This window comes from Cnephaeus nilssonii (genome assembly GCF_951640355.1).
Source record: "Cnephaeus nilssonii genome assembly, chromosome: 10".
Taxonomy (NCBI): Eukaryota; Metazoa; Chordata; class Mammalia; order Chiroptera; family Vespertilionidae; genus Cnephaeus; species Cnephaeus nilssonii.
The window spans coordinates 39,887,952-39,913,716 of NC_137081.1; the positions used below are offsets into that span (position 1 = coordinate 39,887,952).

At 40.8% G+C, this 25,765-nt stretch overlaps 1 protein-coding gene across 4 annotated transcripts in view; it reads left to right on the forward strand.

Moving 5' to 3' along the window:
- Window positions 1-820: 820 nt before the first annotated feature.
- CCDC141 (coiled-coil domain containing 141) overlaps window positions 821-25,765 on the forward strand; it is a 177,033-nt gene continuing 152,088 nt past the window's right edge. For all 4 annotated transcript variants that reach the window (XM_079782191.1, XM_079782193.1, XM_079782192.1 and 1 more), the window contains exons 1-2: window positions 821-1,302; window positions 3,927-4,049. In XM_079782191.1, coding sequence (XP_079638317.1) covers window positions 1,201-1,302; window positions 3,927-4,049 — 225 coding nt within the window. In that variant the 5' untranslated portion in view covers window positions 821-1,200. The remainder of the gene's footprint in view (window positions 1,303-3,926; window positions 4,050-25,765) is intronic.

Below are 25,765 nucleotides of genomic sequence, written 5' to 3' on the forward strand. Positions count from 1 at the left end.
ATAGCTATCTCCTCCGTTCTGGCTTTGTCCCAGAGGTTTCCGATGGCTCCGGTGGAGTCAGTATCTCTGATGTGTTTGTAACTGACCTCTAACCCACACATCAGTGTTATTTTCAGCTGTTCTTTGACAAGGGGTCCAACAGCTGCTGTTTAATACCACCGGCAACTTGTGACACACACTGAGTTTCTAGCAATAGGATTAATCTGCCAGTCTTGGGCTCTGATTCGAAGCTGTCTATAATTTTCCTGCACAGGCAGTGGAGGGAGAATAAAAATAAAACCTGAAGTACAGTATTATTTTTTATTTCATTGTAGAAAAATATACATAGTGTTAAACTTTAATTAAACAAAAATATTCTTGCTGCAATTAAAAAGTAACAGCAAAGTGTATTACTTCTTAGTATTTGTGCTGAGTTTAAAAGTGCTGTTCAGTGGAGTACAGTAGTCACAAATAAATCCTGAGATGGTAGGTGTCTACTGATAAGTGCTCATTGAAATATTTTTTAAATGTTCCTAACACATCTGAAGCTATGAGAAAATGTAACTATCCCAAATAAACTTTATTTGACAAAAGGCAGTAAGTTTTAGAAAAGTAGATTAATCTAAAAAGATATATTTCAAGCAGTTTTATGGCTTGCTTAATCCCAAAACAAATACCAAAACTTATTTTTAAAGTACATTTTAGAAGCGCTTTTTTTTTTTTTTTTTGCCTAAAAGAGTCTTCAAAAGTCTTGAAAAGTTGATATTCTAGTCAATGACTAGCTGGTTTCAAAGTCCACTATAACTAGACAGATTCAATGGCAAAACTAACTTGGGTTGTCAGGATGTAACTTTTTTTTTTTTTCCATTTGCTATCAAACATCAGCTGATAGGAAGGAGCTAGAAACTGCCCTCTACATTTAAGATAATGGCAAAAATAACAGGCGCTTAGTGTTACCATACTAGGGGTGTGGCGATTCTCTCCCGTTCTCCTCTCTCTCTCTCTTTCTCTCTCTCTCTCTCTCTCTCTCTCTCTCGTGATAAACTCAATGGGGTTGTCTATTTTTAACCTCCTGTTCTTTGCTTCTGGCCGAGCAATCAGTGGGAGCTGAGCTCTTCCCCTGAATGAATCCAAGTAACCCCGGTGGTTGCCTTCTGAAATGACCAGCAGACGCACATCTGTACAAAGGCTGCCCGGAGTGTAAGCGGCATCTCCAGGACCATGTCCAGCCCAGGAAGCCCTGAAGTGGAGTTTTCTACCACCACAGTCAGCTCAGTGGCTGTGCAGGCTGGGGACTCTAAAATCGTTATCGCTGTCGTAAAGGTAAGCTGACAACTTTCTTTTTTCCGTGTGGCCGTGGGCATCTGGCTGTGTGTTGATAATCCCGAAGAACATTCCACACAATCAGCAGTACACAGCATATAGGAGATAACCCAGCAAGCACATCTTACTGCTTTCTTAAAGCGGCAGCGAAGAGAAACCTCTATTAAGCTTCAGCCAGTGACTACAGTTTCTCTTTCAGTTAGTGAGGAAACATGGACAGCAGCTTGGTGAAAAACAAAACAAACCGTCTATTTTCAGTCTGTTTTTTTAAAGGCAAGGCGTGGGTGATTACAAATTCATGTTTGCCAGGCTGAAGAGGCAAGCGGGCCTATGAAACACGGGTGATTTTTGAGAGGGGGTGTGCTGGAGGAGGGAAGGGGAGAGCCCAGCAGATAGGGGGTGGCATTGTTTCGGGCAGGAGGGGACTCAGAGAACATCTAACAAGGGGCTCTGACTCGTGCCCTCCTTAGCTCTGGTGGTGACACGGTAAAGGCACGGGTAAATCCTTGTCACATTGCTGAGGGAATGGAGACGCTGCCAGGGAAGGTGCAAAGGGCATGTGTCAGATTGGCTCTTGACAGCAGGAAGTTGAAGCCACTGGGGGCTTATGTTTTATGCCAAGCCATCTGTCCATTTGCAAAGATGATAGCACATCTTTAGGTTGAAGACGGTAACTGTGACCTTCTTTCCTATGAAAATGGCCTGCAGAACCCTATGAAGCATTATGCTTGGATCTAGACAATTCACCACCCAAGGAATTCAGTGTTTAATGAAGGGAATCGGGCAGACAAGCTGGCGCTTACCAGCCGGTTACTTTCCAGACCCCGTCAGGCTCCATCGAGTGACTTTCTGGCCTTTCGTTAGTGCATGGATGCATGGCAAGGCCTGGTTCATTTCACTGAATTCTGTGAATTTTATGTTCATGTGGAAGTGATAGCAGGAAAGCAGCACTTGACATTGAGCAGAAGGATGGGCTCTGGGGCACGAAGGCCGCGTGTCCTGGCTGGGCTGTTTCCTGGGCTGCGGAGACTTGGCCCCACATAAGCAGGACCTCTGCCGGTCCCCTCGCCCTCTCGTCTCTTCTAAGGCAATGCGTGGACGTGGAAAAAAGCCTGAAGCAAAAGTAGCAGAAATTGATAATTTGCATGTGATTTTGTGATGATTTGAGTATCTGCAAATTTCAGCAATGAAGGAAAAGAGGCATACTCACTGTTTAAAGGAAAGTTAACATTCCCTCAAATATGAACTATTTCTTAGAACAGGATAAGGAATAATACACATGGAATAAATTATAGGAGAATCAGAAGTAGATTGACAGTAAGAAAAAAAAATCTCTAAAATCACGCTGGAAATTCTTAATTTAACCAAACTGTGTTTCTAAGAACATTTGTTCGTCTCCCCTCCTCAGCTCCTTAAGCTCACTGCCATCTCATATAAAACGAACCCCAACTTATTCAAAGTGCAAAGTCCATCTTAAAGGAAAGAAGTGCCTACATCTGATCTACACTGAGTGGCCAGATTATTATGATCTCTGAACGCATAATAATCTGGCCACTCAGTGTATATCCTATATAATAAAAGGCTAATATGCAAATTGTCCCCTTGACCAGGAGTTCGACCAGCAGGCAGGCCGGCCAACCACCCATGTTCCCTCCCCCTGGCCAGGCTGGCCGGACCCCACCCATGCACGAATTCATGCACCGGACCTCTAATATACATATATATATATACACTGAGTGGCCAGATTATTATTCGTTCAGAGATCATAATAATCTGGCCACTCAGTGTGTATAGACTTGTTTCCACACGGTCTCAGAGCACTAATTACCTTAGAATAGACATGCGTTTTTCTCATTTCTCTTCAGCAGTTCACCTATCCACAGGCATGTACCTGCTCATGGTACCTGTTGCTTAATCAGTTGTTGCTCCTTAGAGAAACAATTCCTCAGGAACTGCAATGAGAAGTTGTACTTAGAGCAGCAAGAGAGTCCTGAGTGTGGAAAAAAAGTCAGCTGCTTTCAAATGGCAGTTGTCACATGTGTCTGATTTGATTGACATTTTCCTACATACTTTATTGAGTACCCAACACCAAAGTTGGAAAATATTATGTTTTAACTTTGAAATAAGATGCAAATCAGTTGTTTCATCTGCTGCTTAGTCTTTCTGGTTAAACCAGTAAGGTCAATGTAAGGACACTGATCAGCCAAAATTGCATTTACAAAACCTTCCCCTTGTGGTGAAGTTTGCATTCTACTTGCCCAAGTGGAATATCACTATTTCTATGGAAAGTACTTTTGTGAGTGAGAGAATGTACAGTTATGTGAATTTTTTTGTAATTTTTAATATTCAATAATATATAATCTATTGTATGTGTTCCTCATTTGGGAATGTTAAATTTAAATACAGTGTGCCAAGAGAAAATCATTTATCTTAAGAATTAAAAAAAGAAAAGGTAAGGCATGGATTTATATTAGACCTGCTATATTTCAATTTATTAAGGCCCATCTCTGTGGAAAGAATAAAGTGTTCATAGTATAACTGGAAACTTAACAGAAAAAGGAGAAGGGTGAAGGGGAAAGAACAAGAGGAACTAAAAGTGCTTTTCATTTCATTTTTATTTTTAGTGCGGCAAATGGGTACAACTTCAGCTTGCTGAGTCACAGCCCAATATTTTAGAAATTGGTAGCAGTCAAGATGAAACCAAAAAACTCCTTCATGATCATGAACTTCTTTTGGCCAAACTCAAGGTAAGAAAGATACTAAGCTGTGACATAGAAACACTGTGCATAGAAATAAAAACCCACATCTTACACGTCCTCTGGATCCCTCTGCCGTCACTGGCTGCTTTAACACAGTGCCAGGTAGGTCCTGGAAAACACTGTAGTTACTTATGAGCAAACACCAACAGAGGAAAGAAGTAACGAGATTTTTAAAAACTTTCCCAATGTGATAGAAAATATAAAGGAATAATATTTTTACTGTGGAGAAATAAGTAATTTTTTTTTTTTTCCTGGCTGCCTCGGTGAAAAAAAAAATTTCCATTACTTTTCCATTTCATACATCAAACTGTCAGGTCACATCAACAGGTCCAGACTTTCTATTGTTAATGACACCTGCTGGCAAGAATAATATAGAGCTTGTTTTCCTTCTGTTGAACTATTGAAAATATCTGATTATGTGTTTAATATTAAGAGTTCTTGATACCAAATAATACTTTTAGTAAAATCAGATACATTATTCCACATGTATTGTGGTTATTTAGTTAAGAATCTAAAAATAATATTGGCTCATGATGTCTAGATAAGGTATCTAATCAGGGCCAGCTTTATCATCTAGAAGGCCCAGTGCAAAATGAAAATTTGGGCTCCCTGTTCAAAAAGCAGGATAAAGCTTTTTCTTGACTATTCATGGTGTTTTTTGTTTTGTTTGATCATATATCCTATCTAATAAAGAGGGAATATGCTAATTGACTGCCCTGCCCTCAAAAATGGCAGCGCCCACAGCCAATAAGGAGGGAATATGCTAATTGACTGCCCTGCCCTCAAAGATGGCAGCACCCACAGCCAATAAGGAGGGAATATGCTAATTGACTGTCCCACCCTAAAAGATGGCGGTGCCCAGTCCTATTAGCCCCACCAGGGTGGCAGATACCTGCCTCCGGAGTCCCCCAGTCCCCTCGGCCCCCCAGCTGCCCAGGGCCGGTCCGAGGCGCAGGCAAGCCTCAGATGGCGGCTGCCCAGCTGCCCAGGTCTGCCCGAGGCTCAGGTAACCAGCGCCAGCTGAGGCTTGCACTGCCGGCAGTGGCAGCAGCAGAGGTGTGATGGGGTGTCGCCTTCCCCTGATCACCGGGTTGCCTCCCGCCCCTGAGGGCTCCCTGACTGAGAGGGGGCAGGCCGAGCTGAGGGACCCCCCCCTCCAGTGCATGAATTTTCATGCACTGGGCCTCTAGTATATATATATATATATCTGCTAATTAATGTCTAGCTCCTTCAGGCATGAGGATATGTGTGGGGTGAGTATAGACTCCCAGGCACAGGGCCTAGGCCCTGGCTCAGTGCACAGGGTATGGGCTTGACCCCTGCTCTTCCGGAGCTGTGTCCTGACCCAGGCCAGGGTAGATGGCAGAGGTCACTAAGCAGGGGCAGGGAAGCAGGCAGGATAGCATAGAGACTATCCAAAGGAGGAAGGACCACATGTGCCCCGAGGCTCTAATCCTCCACTTCTTCCCCCGTTGTCCCAGTGGACTTCTCTCATAAAACACAAATTCAAAGCTAAAATTATTAAGAATTTTAAGACAGTGACAGGTAAAGCATTAGGCCCCAAGTGGTTTTTGAGGATGGAACTCTGGGATGCAGCCAGCCCTTTGAGTAATAACCATCACAGGCAAGTGAATGCCGTCCCAAGATCAAAGAGGTTTGATTCAGAGGCCCAGGAGGACTAGATGTTCAGTGTTTTTAGTATTTTAATGTTACTGGCTTCTTTGAACATCTTGGCTGGAATTTATACTCACTTCCTAGATTTAGAGGCAGATCTGATCTGCATTTGAATAATACTAATAGTGGTTTTCTGATTGGACGGTAGTAAAAGTAATTGAGTAAACCAGACTGAGAAGTTAAAGAAAGAATTAGTGCTGAAGCAGGGGCCAATGGATTCCAGAATTGATTTTCCTGTTTAGACAGCTCCTAGCTCTGGGCTCTGGGCTCAGTGCTGCCCTTCAAGGTAGAAATCCCTGGCCACTAGGAAGTCCTTTGTATATCTACAAAACCACATTATAATGTGAAAGAGCACTGACCCAGGAATCAAAACAGCATATGCACCTGTTTCTGAAATTAATCTGGACTTGAAACTACATCTTTTCTCCAGGTCCCACTAACAGTTGGTACCCAGCCATCATTTTCAGGTTCGCTGAAGGACTGGGTGGTGGTGAAGCTCATGGCAGGCAGTCTGGGTCTCTCAGACCACTTCTTTCCCCACCCCACTCCATTGCTGTCCAGGCCCACAACTCCAGGGAGAATGCTTTCTTAGGAGCAGCAATTCAGCTCTACCCAAAACTCTACTCAAATTTGCATACTTGAGCTCAAGCTGGAAAATGGTTCTTCATTTAACAGGATCCATTGTAAAAAGGTGCTTGGTGTTGTAGATTCTAGAGTCGTGCCCTTTTAAACCAGTCTTCTGGCAATGGACTAGCCTTCTGGACTCCAAGCTTTTTATCTGTGGGATGAGGGAAGCTTCAAAGTGATTGTATATCTTACCATAACGTATCATGGGACTGTGGGACCATACTCCCTCTTTGCATGTGGGTTTAGAAACACAAGATCTCAAGTGAAAAGGGTTTTTGACTTCACATGGGCCTTAGCCTATGACCTCTTAATGTTCATCTCACATACCATTGCCCACCCCACCCACCACTATCAACCCAACCCCCATCCCAAATAAATTTTAAATAGTAGCATCATTTTCCAATTTACTGGTTTTAACAAAGTCAAAGACTTTAGCATCTGTTCCAGATTTGACGACAAAAGATTTTTTTAAAGAACAAAAAATGTGAATTCCATTTTGAAAATGAAAAGATCAACCAATTTACTAGTTATTATGCTGCCAGGGTAGGCACAACCTTAACCTATAACAGAAAGTTGTTGGACCGAACTTAGTTTTAATATGAGCTTTTTAAATGATGGGGGCATTAGTAGTTCAATAAGCCAATAATATTTAATGTCTAATGTTCATTCCAGTCTGTTTCTTCCTGCAATTTGTTCTAATTATAAAGAAGTGCAAGGTTATGAGTACTGGGAGGATGTAGGAATTCAGTGCTGAGTCCATTCCGATTTAAGCAAAGCAGTTAGCCTCTCTGGGTTCAGGTTCTTTATTTGAAAAATTACCGTAATAATAGTTATCTTCAAACAACTGAAAAGGAAATTTGGGGGAGAAATGCAATGATGTATGGAACTGCCTGTTGCCTTTTGAAAAGGTGGTATAATTGTTCTTTAATAATTAATATATTGGTATAATTTGCATGTTCAATTGGATAGAAAAGCTATTTTCTACTTTCCATTGAAAAATCATCTCAAACCCTAGTCATTTAGACTAAAGGGGAAAATTCTGGAAACACTGAATTTTTATGAGTGTTTCTAATGTTGGTAATGTCTGTCTATACCCCAGAGATCTTATTTCCCTTCCAGTGGTGTACTTAACTCCAGTGGAGTATTCAGAGAAAAAATATTCAGTGGGGAAAATGTAATAATGTGCGAAAAGCATTAACTCCCAAGGGCACCTAGATTCCCAAACCATACTTGAATTATTTATAATGAGAAAGAAGGAATTTGGGAAAGAGAAGAGGGAGATGTAAGCCAGGTAAAGATCTGCCTGTGGCCACTATGACATTGCATCCTCAGGGGATTCAAGGAGGGAAAGAGGAGTTGGAAATACCTCAGGGATGTTGAGAATGTTCTTCCTCTCCAGAGGAATTACAACCATAAGAACCAAGAAAGTCTCTAGCACTGGCTCTGTATTTTTAGATATATGAATATATATGTATACAGTTATGTATATTTGTAGATAATGTGACTTTCAGGGAAAAAGGACCCTTTAGAATATAAAACACTAAAATATTTCACTTCTGACTTGACTAACACATCTCTTGGTTCTCTGATTCTGACGAAATCTCTGACCCAATGAATGCTTATTTTTGTCCTATTTCTGGTTACATAACTAGAAATGAATAGTCAAACTATATGGTAGTAAAGATAAAAGTCTTATTAAAACTTGCTTTAAATAAGGAATAGTGTGGTTTTCTTTTATAAACTGGAGTTTTTACTAAGAATTCATTGTTTAAAATTTTTACTGTGCTAAAATATAGGGTGTCCCTAGAAATGTATACACACTTTAAATGATTATAAAGTCAGTGTTTATTAACATACAGTTCCTTTTCAAAATTTAAAAGAATCTACAGAGATGAATAATTTTTTTGGTCAACACCTGTTTTCAAACTGATGGCCATTCTGGTCCAGGCACTGCTGATAATGCAAAGCAATTGAACTGCAAATACCAAGAATCATTTAGATTCTGTGCCCTCAATTCGTGGACTGTTGCTGGTTTTGTAGCGTAAACGTTATCTTTTATAAACCCACATAATAAGTCTAGTAGATTAATTTTCTTTGTTCAAAGCTTAGTCTGGCTTCACTCATTGTTTCAAATTAGTTAAACCTAAAAAGGGGTGAAAATTAAGGGAGTCTTCAGCTAATAAATTGTGTATACATTTTTTGGGACACTCTGTGTTCCCCCCAAAATGTATACACACTTTGAATAATTATAAAGGCAGTGCTTGTATATCAACTGCTTTTTCAAATTTCCAGTAGCATTTTAGGATGAATTTCCTTTGTTCAAAGCTTAGTCTGCTATCAGCTGTTAAAGTGTGTATACATGTTTTTGGGATACTCTGTATATATAATATAAAATTTTCCATTTCAACCATTTATAAGTATACCATGCAGTGGCATTAATTATATTCACAATTGTGTGCAAAAATCATTACCATCTATTACCCAAACTTTTCCATTTCCTCAAACACTTTGAACCTAATAAGCAATGACTCCCATTCCTCCCTTCCCTAGTAATCTCTAATGTACTTTCTGCCTCTATGAATTTGTCTATTTTAAATACTTCAGCTTAATGGAATCATATAATACTTGTGTGTGTGTTTTTTTTTGTGTGTGTGTGTGTCTGGCTTATTTCACTTATTCTATGATGTTTGCAAGGTTCATCCATATTGTAGCATATTTCAGAACTTCATTCCTTTTTAATGAATGAATGACATTCCAAAGTGTGGACATATACCACATTTGTTTATCCCTCATTATGCTGATGGACACATGGGTTGTTTCCACTTTTCAGCTATTGTAAAATGCTACAGTGAACATTAGCATACAAATATCTGTTTGTGTACCTGTTTTTAATTCTTTGGGTTATATACCTATGAATGGAATTTCAGGGTGATATGGCATTTCTCTGCTTACCTATTTGGGGAAACACCAAAATGTTTTTCACACAACTGTATCATATTACATTCCTACCAGCAATATACAAGTGTTTCAATTTATTCATATCCTTTCCAAAACTTATTATATTCTGGGGTTTGTTTGTTTTTATTATAGCCATCCCTCTAGGTGTGAAGTAGTATCTCAGGGTGGTTTGATTTGTATTTCCTTAATGACTGATGATGTTAAGCATATTTTTCTGTGCTTATTGGACAATTGTATACCTTCTTTGAAGAAATGTCTATTCAAGTCCTTTGCACAGTTTTCAATCGGGTTGTTTGTTTTTTTGTATTGTTGAGTTGTAAGAGTTCTTTATAACTTTTGGATATTATTCTCTTATCAGATGTAGGATTAACCAATATTTTCTCCCATTCTGTAAGTTGTCTTTTCACTTTCTTGATAATGTCTTTTAAGAATGTCTTTTAATAAAGTAAAGCTGTATGACTTGAACTTACATATTAGAGAAAATTTTATGGTATGGGTACTGTGAATGTGATAGAACCCCTTAGGACAGTATTAGAAGAGGAATAACCCATTTTACATTATCTGTGTCATAGCGGTGTTTTACCCTAAATGTTTGCTTCATATAGGAGATACATTTTCTCTCTATCCCTATTTTCCTATAGTCCCACAAGTTAGAAAATCTTGCTCTCTCAGAAATGTTGGGGAAGATGCTTTCACCCATCCTTTCTCCCTTTCTCCTCCCTGAAGGAGTGAGGGGACTGTGTTACCTGATCAGTGAGACTAGGGGAAGAAGTGGCCGCCATGGGAGGCCAGCCTCAGGGCTCAAGCAGACCCTGACTACCCGTGGGCTACAGTTTTCTACTCGCTCTGCTTCTGCAGAAGCAGTCCACAATTCCACTCACACAGCGCACCTCCGACCTGACACTCTCCACAGGCAGGTCCCAAGCACTAGATTTTAGGGAGGAAGAAGTAGAAAGTCAAAATCAACCCCATCCTCCAGTCCAGCCTTAGTAGTAATAGGAACAGATATTATGGTCCCTATCTGACCTTGATGTCTATTTTACAGAATCTTGAGGGGAGAGAGGGGAGAGAGGAGAGATTAATTGGCACCTTCCAGATTGCAACACATAATTGATCTGTGTGTGGTTCATAGGGCTCTGTGCCTTAGTGTTCTATACATGTAAAGTACCTGCTGTATTTTTCACTGATTATTTTGAAGAAGGTCACTGAAATAAGGTAGGAACTATACAGGGCTCTTGGGAGTGAATTAGTGGGAAATTTAATTTCTCTTTTAGTCTTTTTAAAATGGAGAGCTTGTTCCATTAAAAAACAAAAATAATCTCCTCACAACTATGAAACAGCAGAACCTCTTAGTGATTTTCCCTGCCTCACTTGGCACTCTCTTAGTCTATAGGATATTCTTTTCCTAGATGTTGAGTTCCAGAGAAGAATATAGAGCTGTGGGATGAAATAAAATTCAAATAGCATTCTTTATACTTGGAAAGTGCCCTGGGCCATCTTATAAAATATTGTTGGTTTAAGAGTGGCTAGAGAGCCATGACAATAGGCTTCTCATACATGGAGTTAAAGCACGTTAATAGTGTGAATGTCAGAAATAACTTGTTGCTAGTTCTGACTAAGCAGCAGTTCAGAGTATGATTGTACCTAATGAAGTGGCGATGTGAGTTGATTCACTGGATGGGAGGGCATTCTATAAGGAGAAAAACTTTTAGGCACAGAGCTTGAAGAGTAAGACATTTGGAGTGGACACTCTTCATCTCGTCTCTGTCCTCATTCAGCGGTCAAGGTTGGACACCTTGGCAGAAGCTGAAGAGCCTGTGGGAAACATGAGGCACTCACCACATTGCCTTTAAAAAAAAATGAAACCCCAAGTGACACAGATTCAGGGCGAGAGAGGCGCATCTTCCATGTTTCTGCAGGGAACAGAGCATGGTGTGGTTATAGCAAATACAACTTTTTTTTTTTTTTGACAACTCTAGAAAGATCCAGTACAAAGGAAGGTTATGGTAGATTACAATAGCTGTAAATTCTTTTGGTACTCCTCCCATTGAGAAGTGGGATCTATATCCATTCCCTTAAAACTGGACAGACTCTGGGATTGCTTTGACCAACAGAATACAGCATAGATGATGCTGTGGTAGTTTCTGGGCCCAATCTCAGGAGACTGGCTGCTTTTAATGTCTGTAATTTCAAATAGTCACTCTTGGAACCCAATCAACTTATAAGAAGTCAAGAAGCACTGTACAGAGACCCGTGTGGAAAAAACTCCCAGCAACAGCCCTGGCCGAGATCCTGGCTGACGCCATCCAACCTGCTAGTCATGTGAGTGAGCTACATGACCCATCTTGGAAGTGGATTCTCCAGGCCTGGTTGAGTTTCCCAGCTGACCTGTGTGGGGAAGAGACAGTTCTTCCTCACTGAGCTCTTCCCAAATCAAGAATCGTGAGCAAAATGTATAATTGTTGTTTTAGGTAATTAGAATATGCAACAGCTTAGATAATTGGAACAGAAGGCAACAGCTATGATGGCTGTTTACTTGGTATCTATTTGGTGACAAATAACATAAAGCCCAACCAATACTGGCTTAACCACCCAAGAGTTTGTCTATGTCACAAGAAGCTTGAGGTTTAGTATAATCTTCCACTGCATCAAACATTACTATGAGGATATAAATATGAAGATGCTTTGCTATGATAGTAAGCATATTTTCACATGTTTTTCTTTTTTGTTGTTAATCCTCATCCAAGGATATTTTTCCATTGATTTTTAGGGAGAGTGGTAGAGAGAGGAAAAAACAGAGAGAAACATCGATGTGAGAGAAACACATCGATTGTGTCTATTGGTTGCCTCCTGCACAAGCCCTGACCAGGGCCAGGGCCAGGGCCAGGGAGGAGCCTGCAACCAAGGTATGTGCCCTTACCGGAATCAAACCCGGGACCCTTTGATCCGTAGACCGAGGCTCTATCCACTGAGCCAAACCAGCTAGGGCTCGCATGTTTTGTTTTGTTTTAAATAGAATAATCTAACTGGAAATAAAACAATGTCCAACAATAGGTGGATACATTTATAAGTTGATGGTTTATGATTGTTTATGATTATGCTGAGCCCCGGGGCTTCTTGTGACATAGACCAATTCTTAGGTGTTCAAGCAAGTTGGTTGGGCTTTATATTATTTGTCACCAAACACATTCCTATTTGAAACCTGGGTCAAAAGCTAGGATCCCAATTAGCATTTTTGAGATCATAGGCTTAGAGCCTCTAAGATATTAATTGTTTATTTAGAAAATAATTCTTCTTTAAAGTATAAATTCATAAACAAACATTTTTTACTGAAAGTAGGACCCATAAATCTTATTAGTTATGACAAAAGGTCTTGGTCTGAGATTTGACTGACAGTTCAAGAATTATAAATGAGGGTGGCTGGGGGAAGAAGGTTGCACAGTACCCACTCACCTTCACTCCCATTCTTTTCTTAAATTGAATTTATTGGTGTGACATTGCTTAATAAAAATATACAGGTTTCAAGAGTACAACTCAATAAAACATCATCTGCAAACTGCATTGTGTGTTCACCACCCAAGGTCAAGTCTGTTTCCATGCCCATTTATCCCCCCTTTATCCTCTTCCACCTCCCCTCACCGTCCTTCCCCTCTGGCTGTCACCATACTCTTGTCTGTGTCTATGTGTCATTTGCGTAATCCCTTCACCATTTTTCACTCAGTCCCCCAAGCCCCATGCTGTCTGACAGCTGTCAGTCTGTCCTATGTAGCCATGCCTCTGTTTCTGTTTTGTTTGTTAAATTATTTTGTTGATAGCAGTTTTTAATACTGCTGAGCTAGATTAAATGCTAGGATAAAAATATACCTCTTGCATTCTATCCAAAAGACAATAGCTCTTCCTGCCCCAGAAAAGACATACGTGTATATTACACTTAAATGAGAAAGAAGCAATTTTTTGGTTTGGTTTTGTTTGTTTGAAGTACGCTGTGACACTTACCCGATTAGCTTGAGCAGAACCCATCTTTTCCAAACTGCAGACTTTGTCTTAGATATCTTTTAATGGATTAATGTGTCAATCTCAAGAGATTTTCAAGTGACATGGCTGTATCATTCTCATGACAAATTCATCTAATTATCAGTCCTCAGGAGAATAAGGCAAACTTATTTGGGTTCCATGGTTAGCTCTGTCCTCCAAATTACCTAACTCCTCCATCTCCCTCCTACCACATACTGAGGTCCAGGGACTTGAGTGAGATTAGAATTTTTGTCTTTAAAAAAATTGTCTTAAAATTGAATACTGGTTCCAGTTCCAGGCAAGATGGCTTAAACACCTTCCACCCAGTCTCCATTCAATGCAAACATATAAGAACAAACAAAGACAAAATTAAACAAAAGAAAGGAAAAAAACACACACTAAAATAAATACCAATATAAACCTTGACAGAATGTGTTTGCCGAGGACACTGAAAAGTAGAGCCTAGCAGGCAGATTAGGGAGAGAGATCCGAATTCCAAATACCAGCCAGCCAGCAGTGTTGTTTTTTCTCTCTCTAATGTTGTCCAACTTGGATTCAATGGCAAGTTGGCCCCCTGAGGAACGTACCAGATGTGGACAGAAAAAGCTCCACTAAAGTCTTCTCTTCAGGTCTGAGCAGTAGAAAGAGGAACTCCATGGGTCAGAAAGGGAATAGATCTGCCTCTGGCTTTGCTTCAGCCCAGGCAGTCCCCTGAAGGGAGCCATGATGGTGAAGTGGAGGCAGCTAAGCAGGTGCCTAAACCTCAGAGAGGGAAACCTCTGTCTGACCAGAGGAATGATAATCTCAGAGTTTGTGAGGAATTCACATTGCTCTTTTCTCCCCTCCCTTCTCCCCACTGCTTGGTCCCACAGATATTGTGGTGGGAAGGGCACAGCAGAGTGAGGAGCTAAAGCCCCAGGACCCTGCTCCATGGTACAAATTATATTGAGTCAAGCCAGGGAAATGAGAAGACAGAGCAGGTGAGAGAGCTGTCTCACCCTTCAGCTTCTTAACTTAGATTATACAGATATGGATCTAATTTTCTTTTTAAAAAATCCTAATTATTCAGTATTCTGGGAACTCAAGAACCACAAACTCTCAAATTTCATTTCATAAGATGTGATCTTTTTAAAATTTAAATGCTCCCCATTGGGTTTGTGTGTTTTAATTTTCTTCATGAAAAAATAGACAAGAAATATAGAGAGTTATGTAGTTAACTGCAATAAACTGGCCCCATGTGGCCCCGCCTTTTTTAAAAAAAGTTTCAGCTCAAAACATATCCAAAAGTTTTTTCATAATTAGGACTAGAGAAACCCAAACCACCCAAGGATAGTGCTGACAGCTTTCTGAGAGCCTGACATTCTTTGATTCACTGAACCCATTTCCTATTAAACATTTATTAATGTGTTAGAAAGAAGACACTTTGCTAATGTATTATACTTCTCAAAGCAGCAATAAATAGAAATATATGCAAACCACAAATGCAAGTCACATGTAATTTTAAATTTTCTAATAGCCCCATATAAATTTCAGAGCATTAAATACTTACATTAGAAAAGCATAACTTCCTCAAGTCAACAATCTAAGTTTCAACCCTAAGAAACTAGAAAAATAAGAAAAAAATAAAACCAAAGCAAGCAGAATGAAGGGAAAAAAACAACAACAAAGAGAAAAGCGGAAATCAATAAAATTGACAACAGAAAAACAACAGAAAAATGAAAAGATCAATAAAATTGATAAGCCTTTAGTCAAACTGAGAAAGGAAAAATGAGAGAAGACAAAAATTGGTAGTATTAGGTATGAAAAATTGGGGCATCACTATATACCCTATTAAAAAATATTATATAAACCTCATTAAAAATAGAATATGGGAAACTATGAATAACTCTATGCACATAAATTGAACAACTTAGATGAAATAAGCCAATTCTTTAAAAGCCACAAATTACCCAAGCTCATCCAATAGCAAGATTAAAAATAAATGAATTAAAATGTTTAATTTATCCCAATATACCCAATATATCTAAAATATATCATTTTACATGTAATCATTATAAAAATGATTGAGATATTTTTAATTTTTGTATTAACTCTTTAAAATCCAGTATGTACTTTATAGCATATTGCAGTTTGAACTGGCCACATTTCAAATAGCTAGTGGCTACCATATTGAACAGTAGCAGATTTAAAAAATAAAGAAGACTAAATCTTCAGAAAATAAAAATAGAGTTTGTTTATTTTTTTTAGCTCAGAAGAAGTCTGCTTATAACCAAGCAAATTTAAGTGGGACCTGAAAAGGACAATTATGAGATGAGATTTTTTCAGGAATAAGAAATGAAAGAAACTAGGCCAAAATATTTCTAATAGCAAAATTTTGAAGGCAATTGATATGTTAAGTGGTGTTATTAGACACTGTCCCAGGAGTAGAAATATTTTTCCTAGTGTAATATTTATAAAAAACTAGAAGCCCGGTGCACGAAATTCGTGCACGGCGGGGGGTTGTCCCTCAGCCCAGCCTGTACCCTCTCCAATCTGAGACTCCTGGAGGGATGTCCAACTGCCCGTTTAGGCCCAATCCTGGTGGGATCGGGCCTAAATGGGCAGTCGGACATCCCTCTCACAATCCAGGACTGCTGGCTCCCAACTGCTTGCCTGCCTGCCTTCCTGATTGCCCCTAACCACTTCTGCCTGCCAGCCTGATCACCCCCTAACCACTCTGCTGCCAGCCTGGTTGATGCTTAACTGCTCCCCTGCCAGCCTGTTTGCCCCCAGCTTCCCTCCTCTGCCAGCCTGGTCACCCCTAACTGCCCTCTCCTGCAGGGTTGATCACCTCCAACTGCCCTCCTCAGCCGGCCTGGTCACCCCTAACTGCCCTCTCCTGCAGGGTTGATTGCCCCCAACTGCCCTCCCTTGCAAGCCTGGTCCCTCTCAACTGCCCTCCCTTGCAGGCCGGGTGCCTCTCAACTGCCCTCCCTTGCAGGCCGGGTGCCTCCCAACTGCCCTCTCCTGCTGGCCATCTTGTAGTGGCCATCTTGTGTCCACATGGGGGCAGGATCTTTGACCACATGGGGGCAGCTATATTGTGTGTTGCAGTGATGATCAATCTGTATATTACTCTTTTATTAGATAGGATAGAGGCCTGGTACAGGGGTGGGGGCCAGCTGGTTTGCCCGGAAGAGTGTCCAGGATCAGGGTGGGGTTCCCTTGGGGTGTGGGGCGGCCTGAGCGAGGGGCCTGTGGTGGCTTGCAGGCTGGCCACGCCCCCTGGCAACCCAAGGGGAGGCCTTGGTATCTGGAATTTATTTTCCTTCTACAATTGAAACTTTGTAGCCTGGAGCAGAGCCAAGCCTGCTGCTTCCTCCGAGGTGGCCGCCATTTCTGTGGCAGTTAATTCACCTTCTACAATTGAAACTTTGTAGCCTTAAGCGGGTGAGCCCTGCCAGGGTGTGCGGAAAGCTTTGCTTCCCCTGTTGCCGCCGGCAACCCTGGCCTGCTCTCTAAAGCTCCATTCTGCTGCCATTTGTTTGAATTTGTTTACCTTCTATAATTGAAACTTTGTAGCTTGAGTGGAGGCTTAGGCCTGCAACGGCTATGGAAAGCTTGGCTTCCTCTGTTACCTGGGAAACCTTGCTCTCTGTGGCTGTAGCCATCTTGGATTGGGGTTAATTTGCATACTCGCCCTGATTGGCTGGCGGGCGTGGCTTGGCTGGAAGGCGTGGCTTATGTAGCGGAGTGATGGTTAATTTGCATATTACCATTTTATTAGAGAGGATATGTGTGTAAATATATTTGTGCATGTGTTTGGTGTTATTGCAATTAATATTACTTGAAAAAGTAATTTATTTAAAACAAATTACATAAACATTTATAATAATTAAAAGAAGATTTTGTATTAATGTAATTTGAAAAGCTGGCAGCAGAAGGTAGTAATTAAATGGTGAGTAGTCTGGTTGTGAATTCTGGAAGTATTATTTCATTAATAACTTTATACATAATTAATTTGTTGTTCTTTGATCATCCATTCCTCTTTGACTGAAGCAAGAGAGTGATGCTGATTGAGAAAGAAGCTTTTGTTAGGATGGGTTAGGGAAAGTGAGCAACCTTCATTCAAGTAGTGAAGTGTGAGAATTAGTGAAGTTTGTTTACTCTGAACCTGTATTTTCAGAAAATACAGTTGTGAAGTTTGGAAGGAAGGGGTGCAGTGAGAGGATTTAAAAGAGGATAGAAGACCTGATGGTCCTACATAAGTGACCAAGGACAAGAGGAGTGTGATGTAGCTTTGAGATCAAGTGGCAGCTGTAGAATTGACCTCATTTATAATGGGTAGAGAGGTCTGGGATGCTGACTTCCTGCTCCAGGGTTCTCAGGCTGATGCTGTTTCCAGGCCCAGAACTATAGCCAGTTCAGGACCCCAATGAGAGGGAATAATATAAAAATGAACGCTCTCCACGTGGAACACTCAGAGGAAAGAAGGTAGTTCTCCTGGCTGGCCTACGAATCCCCTGGGAGCTTGAAAAGAAAACGCAGGACTCATATATTCAGACCCTAAAACAAAGGGTCAGGGGAAGGCTGGGCCATGTGTACATTTTTTAAAGCACTTTGCAGTAATTGTGATGCACAGTAAGAAATAAGAAGCTCTGGCCCAAACCGAAAGAAACAATTACCATTAAAGAACCACATTAAGCCCTAGCCGGTTGCTCCATGGTTAGAGTGTCAGCCTGCAGACTGAAGGGGCTCAGTTTGATTCCAGTCAAGGGCATGCACCTATACTTCAGTCACAGGCTCGATCCACAGCCCCAGTTGGGGCATGTGTGGGAGGCAACCAATCAATGTGTCCCTTTCACATGTTTCTCTCTCTCTGTCTCTCCCCCTCCCTTCCACTCTCTCTAAAAATCAGTGGGAAAAACATATCCTTGGGTGAGGATTAACAACAACAATAAATGCAGGAGCTTTCCCCTGGTGGTCAGTGCACTCCCACAGGGGGAGCACCACTCAGCCAGAAGCTGGGCTCATGGCTGGCGAGCACAGTGGCAGTGGTGGGAGCCTCTCTCATCTCCGTGGCAGCTCTAAGGACCGCTCAGGGTATGTCCGCCTGCTGGCTTAGGCGGGGGGAAGAGGGGGAGCTGGCCTAAACCAGCAGGCAGACATACTCCAAGGGGTCCCAGACTGTGAGAGGGTGCAGGCTGGGCTGAGGGACCCCTTCATCCCCCAGTGCACGAATGTCGTGCACCAGACCTCTAGTCTGTTCAATAAATGTTTGTAGAATGAATGAATAAATAAATGAATGAATTAATTAATTAACACTTATATCCATTACTTAATTGCAGGGATCTTTCATGTCTGTGTGGTAACAAAATAAACATGCAAAATAAAAATGGGTAAAAAAATGAACTAGCGATGATTTCATGGTATTAGCATACCTCACTCTTCTTGCTCACAACAGTTCTGAGGGTTTTAAGAAGACTTAATTATTAATGTATAGAACATTTGGGCTCCTAAGAGAACATGGTGGAATTGATAAATTATTCATACTATTAGTTTTTCTGATTTATGTCATTATTCTTCTTTTAACTGAGCTGGAGGATACGTTTCTGAGTGAATTATTGATATCCGAGTTTTGGAATGCTGAGTCCCCCTCCTCTGCGAAACGTTCCCCGAGCTTTGGCCCCATCTCTCTCCATTTGTCTCCATTGGGCTTCTCAATCAGCACCTCATTATATAAGCACAATCTCACACTCTGATATGGTGCTTATTCAAGTGCAGCATATGTAACGTGTTTAGTGTGTGGATTCAAAGAAGCTATCTAGAGCCCTAAGAGATAAGAGTCTGGGTGGGGCCAGGATAATCCACACTTGCCCCCTGCAGCTCTAATGGGCTCTTAGTCACCAGTTAGTGCTGCTTTTAACATTGACTTACTTAATATTTTTATCTCTGTACATAGTTCTCCTAAGAGTGTAAGCTTCCCTCTGGGCAGAGATTGTGCTGGCACATTTTAAGTTATTACCTGAGTAAATTTTAGTTGTAAGAGTTTTGGAGCCTACATCATGACATACGTATTAACATAATACAATGGACTTTCACTGAGTGATTGCTATGTGTCAACCACTTTTTAAAATTTAAATGTATGAATTTGCTTAACCTTTTGCACTCGGATGTCGAGATTAAAATTACTCTTTGAATGTATCAATAATTTGAAATATAAAAAAATCCAAATAAATAAGTTTGTATGAAAAGAAACTCCAGTTTTTTATTCTACTGCCGCGCTTTATAAAATCTGGGGTATTTAAAAAATTAAATCCCGAGTAGAATAAAGGAATCGAGAAAAAAGCAAGCGAGTGCAAAGGGTTAATCCTGAAAATAACCATGTCAGGTAAATTTTATGAGAGACAATGCACTGTGGAAGTTGAGCCAGTAAGTTCTGCCTGCCTGGATATGAATCCCAGTGTTGCTGTTTAGGTGTACAATTCTAGAAAAGGCACTCCTCCCTCTGTCTCCGTTTCTTCACCTGTAAAATGGGATAATAATAAATGGGTAATAATAAAAATAAAATGGGGTGTGAGGATTCAATCAGTTAGATTACTTAAAAAATTTAGAACTGGGTTTCACACAAAGTGCTGAATGATAGTTAGCTACTATTATTTTTAATCTCCATTTAACAAATGAGGATTAATGCACACACAAGTCATGTGCCACAGAGCTGGAAAGCAGAGGAGCTGGGACCCCAACTCCAGCAGTGTGCCTCTGTGCCATGCCTGTGCTCAGCACACTAAAATGCCCTTCAACTATTAGCTGTGCTATAACATCCCACTTATTTGGGAGAGTCACAAGAAGGTAAAATCCACTCTTTATCTGATGGAAAGGATCACTCAATAATTTCTGATCAGCATTATAGCCATGGATCTTACAGGATTTGCAAGAACCAAGTCATGATAGCTTCAGGTTAACTCTGCTCTCCTAGGCTGATCCCCTGCCTGCTGTGTTCCTGGCTCCATGCTTGGCATTGGGGAGTGGGAAGACACAAAGCAAATGTAAGAGACATTTTTGGCCTCCAGAAATTTATAATGTATAACAACATAGGGAGAAAATGACCCTGGTAGACCCATGAAGTAATTAAATAACAGTGAAATCACAATATTAAGCTCTAGATGATTAATTACTAGTGAGTTCCCAGATGAAAGACATTGATAGTAAAAGTACTATAGGCAAGTTCAGGGGAAAAGATAAATTAATTAGCTGGAGTTGTTTCATGGAGAAGGTGGCATTTAAGGTCACCTTGAAATAGGGGCTGTGGAAGTAAGCAGTGTGGGAAGTCTCTGGGGTCAGAAAGAGAGCAAACTCTTCAAGTCAGAAGTCGCTGGCTTCATCCTATGAGCAAATGTTAGTTTAATACTCATATTTATTTATCCTTCTGTTTGGTACAAAATTCCCCAGGTGCTTGCTTTTATCAAGTCTTAGGGATGTGTAATTTTCTTTGTTGTTCTCCCCCGCTCCCCGCCACCCCAGGAAGCAGAGTAGAGTTCAAGTTCTCCGGTAAAACACAATGGCATTTTTGATAGGCCTCCAGGACTCTGTTTTCTCAGTCACATAAAAGGCCACAGACATTGAGGGAGAGGTAGTGAAGTCTACTAGTAAACAAATCCCAGGGTACAGTCAACTCTCTCAAACAATAGAAAGCACCAAGAATAATATAATCCCATGTACCTGTAGACTATTTCCAATTGCATTATTTACTTCATTTCACAGAGCAGACATGTAAGGGTCATTTATATGCAAATACCCAAGAAGGAAAAATTAAGAAGATACATTTATAAAAAATAAGTTTTGAGAGCTTTTTGGGTGCATTTAAAATCTGTTTTAAAATACTATCATTTATTAGATCCATATAAAAGAATTTTTTTGAACAACCATTGTTTTGCAGAAAATAAAATATCTGCTTTTATTTACATTTAATCATAAAGGACTAAGTTGTATGAAAGGTAAAGCTAGTTCTGACATTTCCACAGTGAACGGATTTTATGGTCCATTAGTAAATGGCTCTGATTTGAAAATTAACCCCCCCCAAAATGTTTATTTTTTGTTTTAATCAAAATTGAATCAATACAATGTCAGAGTTTTTCAAGCTGGTTTTCTTAATTTTGTCGTTTTCTATCATTGCTTATGTTAATGACATTCCCTAGTGACAACAGAACCATCTGATAGTTTACTAACTTGGTTTCGGCACTGGAACCCCTGAATGTTAGAGTTGACACAAAAATTCTTCATCAGGTAAGGGCTGTGGTCTAGCTTTCAGTGAGAGGCTATTTCCACTCAGGACAGCTGTGACCCCCAGTCTCCAGCAGCCCATTAGCTGAAGCTTGTATTTCAAACTGGAAGCCAACCAGAAATCTTGTTCTGTTATTTGTGTGCAAGTTAGGATTAGGGGCAGCCCATATACACAGGGCAGGGTAATAACACCATCAAACAGGCATGTGCAGTTCGGTTTTCATAGCCAGAATTAGGTCATGGGTGTTTGTTTCTCTTGCATCAGAAAAAGATGTTAAGCCAGAGAGCCATTTTGCTTCCTTACTGTATGCCTGAACTAAAAATTAAATGAAATAGGTATGGTTTACACAAGAGAGTATAACCTATGTTGATAATGAAATAAAGACATAAAATGCCTGAAAAAGGAAGTATGTAATTTCTTAAGTATTCATTATCTTACTAGAGGCCTGGTGCATGAAAATTCATGCACTTTGGGGGGTGGTCCCTCAACCTGGACTGTGCCCTCTTGCAGTCCAGGACCCCTCAGGGGATGTCCACCTGCCAGCTTAGGCCCACTCCCCAGGCGATCAAGCCTAAGCTGGCAGTCAGACATCCCTCTGACAGCCCGGGAGCCCTTGGGGGATGTCCGACTGATGGCTAAGGCCCGCTAAGCCGCAGCTGGATATCCTTAGTGCTGCCGAGAGGGTGGGAGAGGCTTTCGCCACCACCACTACGCTCGCAGCCATTACCCCGGCTTGTGGCTGAGTGGAGCTCCCCCTGTGGGAGCACACTGACCACCAGGGGGCAGCTCCTGTGTTAAGTGTCTGCCCCCTGGTGGTCAGTACGCGTTAGGGTCAATTTGCATATTACCCTTTTATTATCTAGGATGTTTTGGTTATCATTATTGATGATGACAGTGCTAATAGTTGCTAACATTTATGGAAGATGGAATGGGGCCAGGCAGTGTGCTCAGCATTTTACGTCTTCTCACTTCATCCTTATAAAGAATATGCCCATTTTCTAGATGTGAAAAATGAGACTCAGAGTTCATAGAGTTAGTAAGTGGCAGGGCCCACTGCTGCTGTGATTTGGGTGACACTTGGAGTGTGCTCTTGCCCTCACGTGTCCATGACCTTCCCATCAGGCAGTTTCTATGCCCCCAATTCCACCATTAGAGAATCATTCTTTCAAATTATCAATAAATAGTTCTTCATTAAAATACAAATAGTGAAGCAGGCATCTTTCCATCCTGCTACATTTTACTTCATGGGAACTGCTTGGGATTCTTTTGGCCCTAAAAGCTTTCTTGTCCTTGATTGACACCTAAGCTACAGGCTTTTTAAAAGTGTAGAATGAGGGCAGGGCAGGTAATAATATGAATATTTTTATAAAAATAAAGGTTTATGTTAAAATAAATAATTCTCTGCTAATAGAGTTAGTATTAGCCAACATGTGGAGAAGGATTTTTCATAAATATCAGGGTTTTCCTCACATTCCTGAAATTATACCACGTATTAGCTAATTTGTTCCATCAACATTTATGGCTAACTCTAGCTGCATCAGGAAACATGGCAGTATTGCATGTAACTGGGCTATACTGCTGAAATATTTCCATGAAACACCAAATGCAATCAGTAGGTTAGAATAATTATGTAGCCTATAGCCTACCTACATATTTACTTTAGAGACTGCTTTCATATACACTGTCTCACTTTTTGCTTAGATAATAAGGACCGGTATGCTATGGACTCCTCTTTTTTTTTTTTTTTTAATCTTCACCTGAGGATATTTTTATTCATTTTAGAGAGAGGAAAGGAGAGGGAGAAAAAAGGAGAGAGAGATACATTGATGTGAGAAACATTGATTGGCCACCTCCTGCACACTCCCCGACTGGGGATTGAACACGCAACCTAGGTATGTGCCCTGACCAGGAATCAAACTCTCAACCTTTTTGGTATATGGGATGACACTCTAACTAACTGAGCCATCTGGCCAGGTCTGGATTCCTCTTTATAGGTAAGGAAATTGGGTCTTTATTAAAGAGTTTTTTTGGTTTGTTTTTAAGTTTCCTGACTTATTTTATAACTGAAAATTTGTACCTTCTGACCCACTCCCTCCGCTCCCACCTCTGACAACCAATAATAGGTCCTCAGAGAGGTTTGATGTCTTGCTCAGGGCTGGTAACTGGCTGAGCTGGGACTCCCACTCTGATTAAAATTTAGTTTGTCGTGATCTTTCCACTATGCTGTCTCTTGTGGCCTCCTGGCATAAGCTGAGCACTCAAGCCTCATCCTATCAAGCAGTGTATACCTGATTCCACAAAAAGTGCTGCCACAGCACAGCCAGCAATGGGGAGGCTCTGGTCCCTGATGGGAATATGAACCTGAATCCAGTCGCATGCCAGCATGGATAATTCTGGAGTAAGACTCTTAGGTCCTCTGGTGATGGCAGTGCTATTGGCCACAGGAGTACTGTGGCACCTCGTGGGGGATGTCACATAGCTCATATACAGTGATAAGGATAAAATTTGGTAAAACTACACTTTTGGATTTTGGCTCTGAAGTTCCTTATGTGATTGAGTAGAAGAACAAAATGCATCCTTGTACTAAAACACGCAAATGCGTTCAATGGAACTCTCTGAGTTCTAAGTGATAGTGATAATAAGAAAGTCTTCATTACTAATGATCACAAAGTCATTTTCTCTTGTCTTATCTTTTTACACGATCTTCCTATTCCTGTGAACATACTAAGAGCTATATTGATGAATTTGAACTATAGTTTTCAACTTTTTTAAGTCAATATTATTATTATAAAAATACAATAGAACTTTATATTTTTAAAATCATTTTTTGTGTTTTACATAGTCAAGTTGAATACTTCAAGGCTAACAAGGCATATTTTTGTTTGTTTACTTAGAACTTACAAAAGCAACAGAGAAACACCATGCTTACAATTACTTGGATAAATAAAACTCAAGATTAAGATAAAGAAAAAGGTGTTTTGGTATGATTTTTAGAATTCTCATAATCAGAATCTGAGACTGAGTATAATTCATGTATTATTGTAAATTATTGCCTATACATGGAAAAGCAGTAGATCTGCTGTCTTGTCTCATTCACCAGATTTTTATTGAATACACTAGAGGCCCGGTGCATGAAAATTCATGCACTGGAGTGGGGGGGGGGGGCTCAACCCAGCCTGCCCCCTCTCACAGTCTGGGAGCCCTCAGGGATGGGAGGTGACCCGGCGATTAGGGGAAGGTGATGCTCCCATCACGCCTCCGCTGCTGCCACTGCCGGCAGTGCAAGCCTCAGCCAGCCCTGGTTACCTAAGCCTCAGGCAACCCTGGGCAGCTGGGTAGCCGCCATCTGAGGCTTGCCTGCACCTCAGGCTGGCCCTGGGCAGCTGGGGGGCTGAGGGGACTGGGGGACTCCGGAGGCTGGCATGTGGAGGTGGCCGGACCTGCCTGGGGGCAGGCCCAGTCGTGCCGCATGCTTGCTGCCCTGGCGGGGCTGAGGGTACTGGGCGCCGCCATCTTTTGGCTGTGGGTGCTGCCATCTTTGAGAGCATGGCAGTCAATTAGCATATTCCCTCCTTATTGGCTGTGGGCACCACCATCTTTATGAGGGCGTGATGGTCAATTAGCATATTCCCTCTTTATTAGATAGGATTATATATGCAAGCATTGATCTAAACTCTTGGGATTCAACAGTGAAGAAAACAGACAAAAGTCTCTGCCTTCTTGAAACTTACAATCCTCAGAGGAAGACAGATAACATGAAAAGTAGCATAAAAAGTAAATATGGGGCAACAATATAGTCCCAGATGCCCAGAAGAGTGCCATATATGCTTATTGTCATTGCACTCCATTCAGTTTAACTTAGTTACAAGATTTTACTTTATTTTTATATATTTTAATTTTTAAAATATGTTTAGAAATAATTTTAGATTCATAGGAGACTGCAAAGTTTATTCACAAAGGATCTGTGTACCTTTTGCTCAGTTTCTTCCAATGGTTGTAACCTATACAATTACGATGTAATATAAAAACATCGTAATTGTAGGTTATAACCATTGGAAGAAATTTGATATTGATACAATGTATGTGCACAGCTCTGTGTCATTTTATAATGAGTAGATTATTGTAACCACCTCTACCATCAACATACAGAAGATTCTTTCAGCACCAA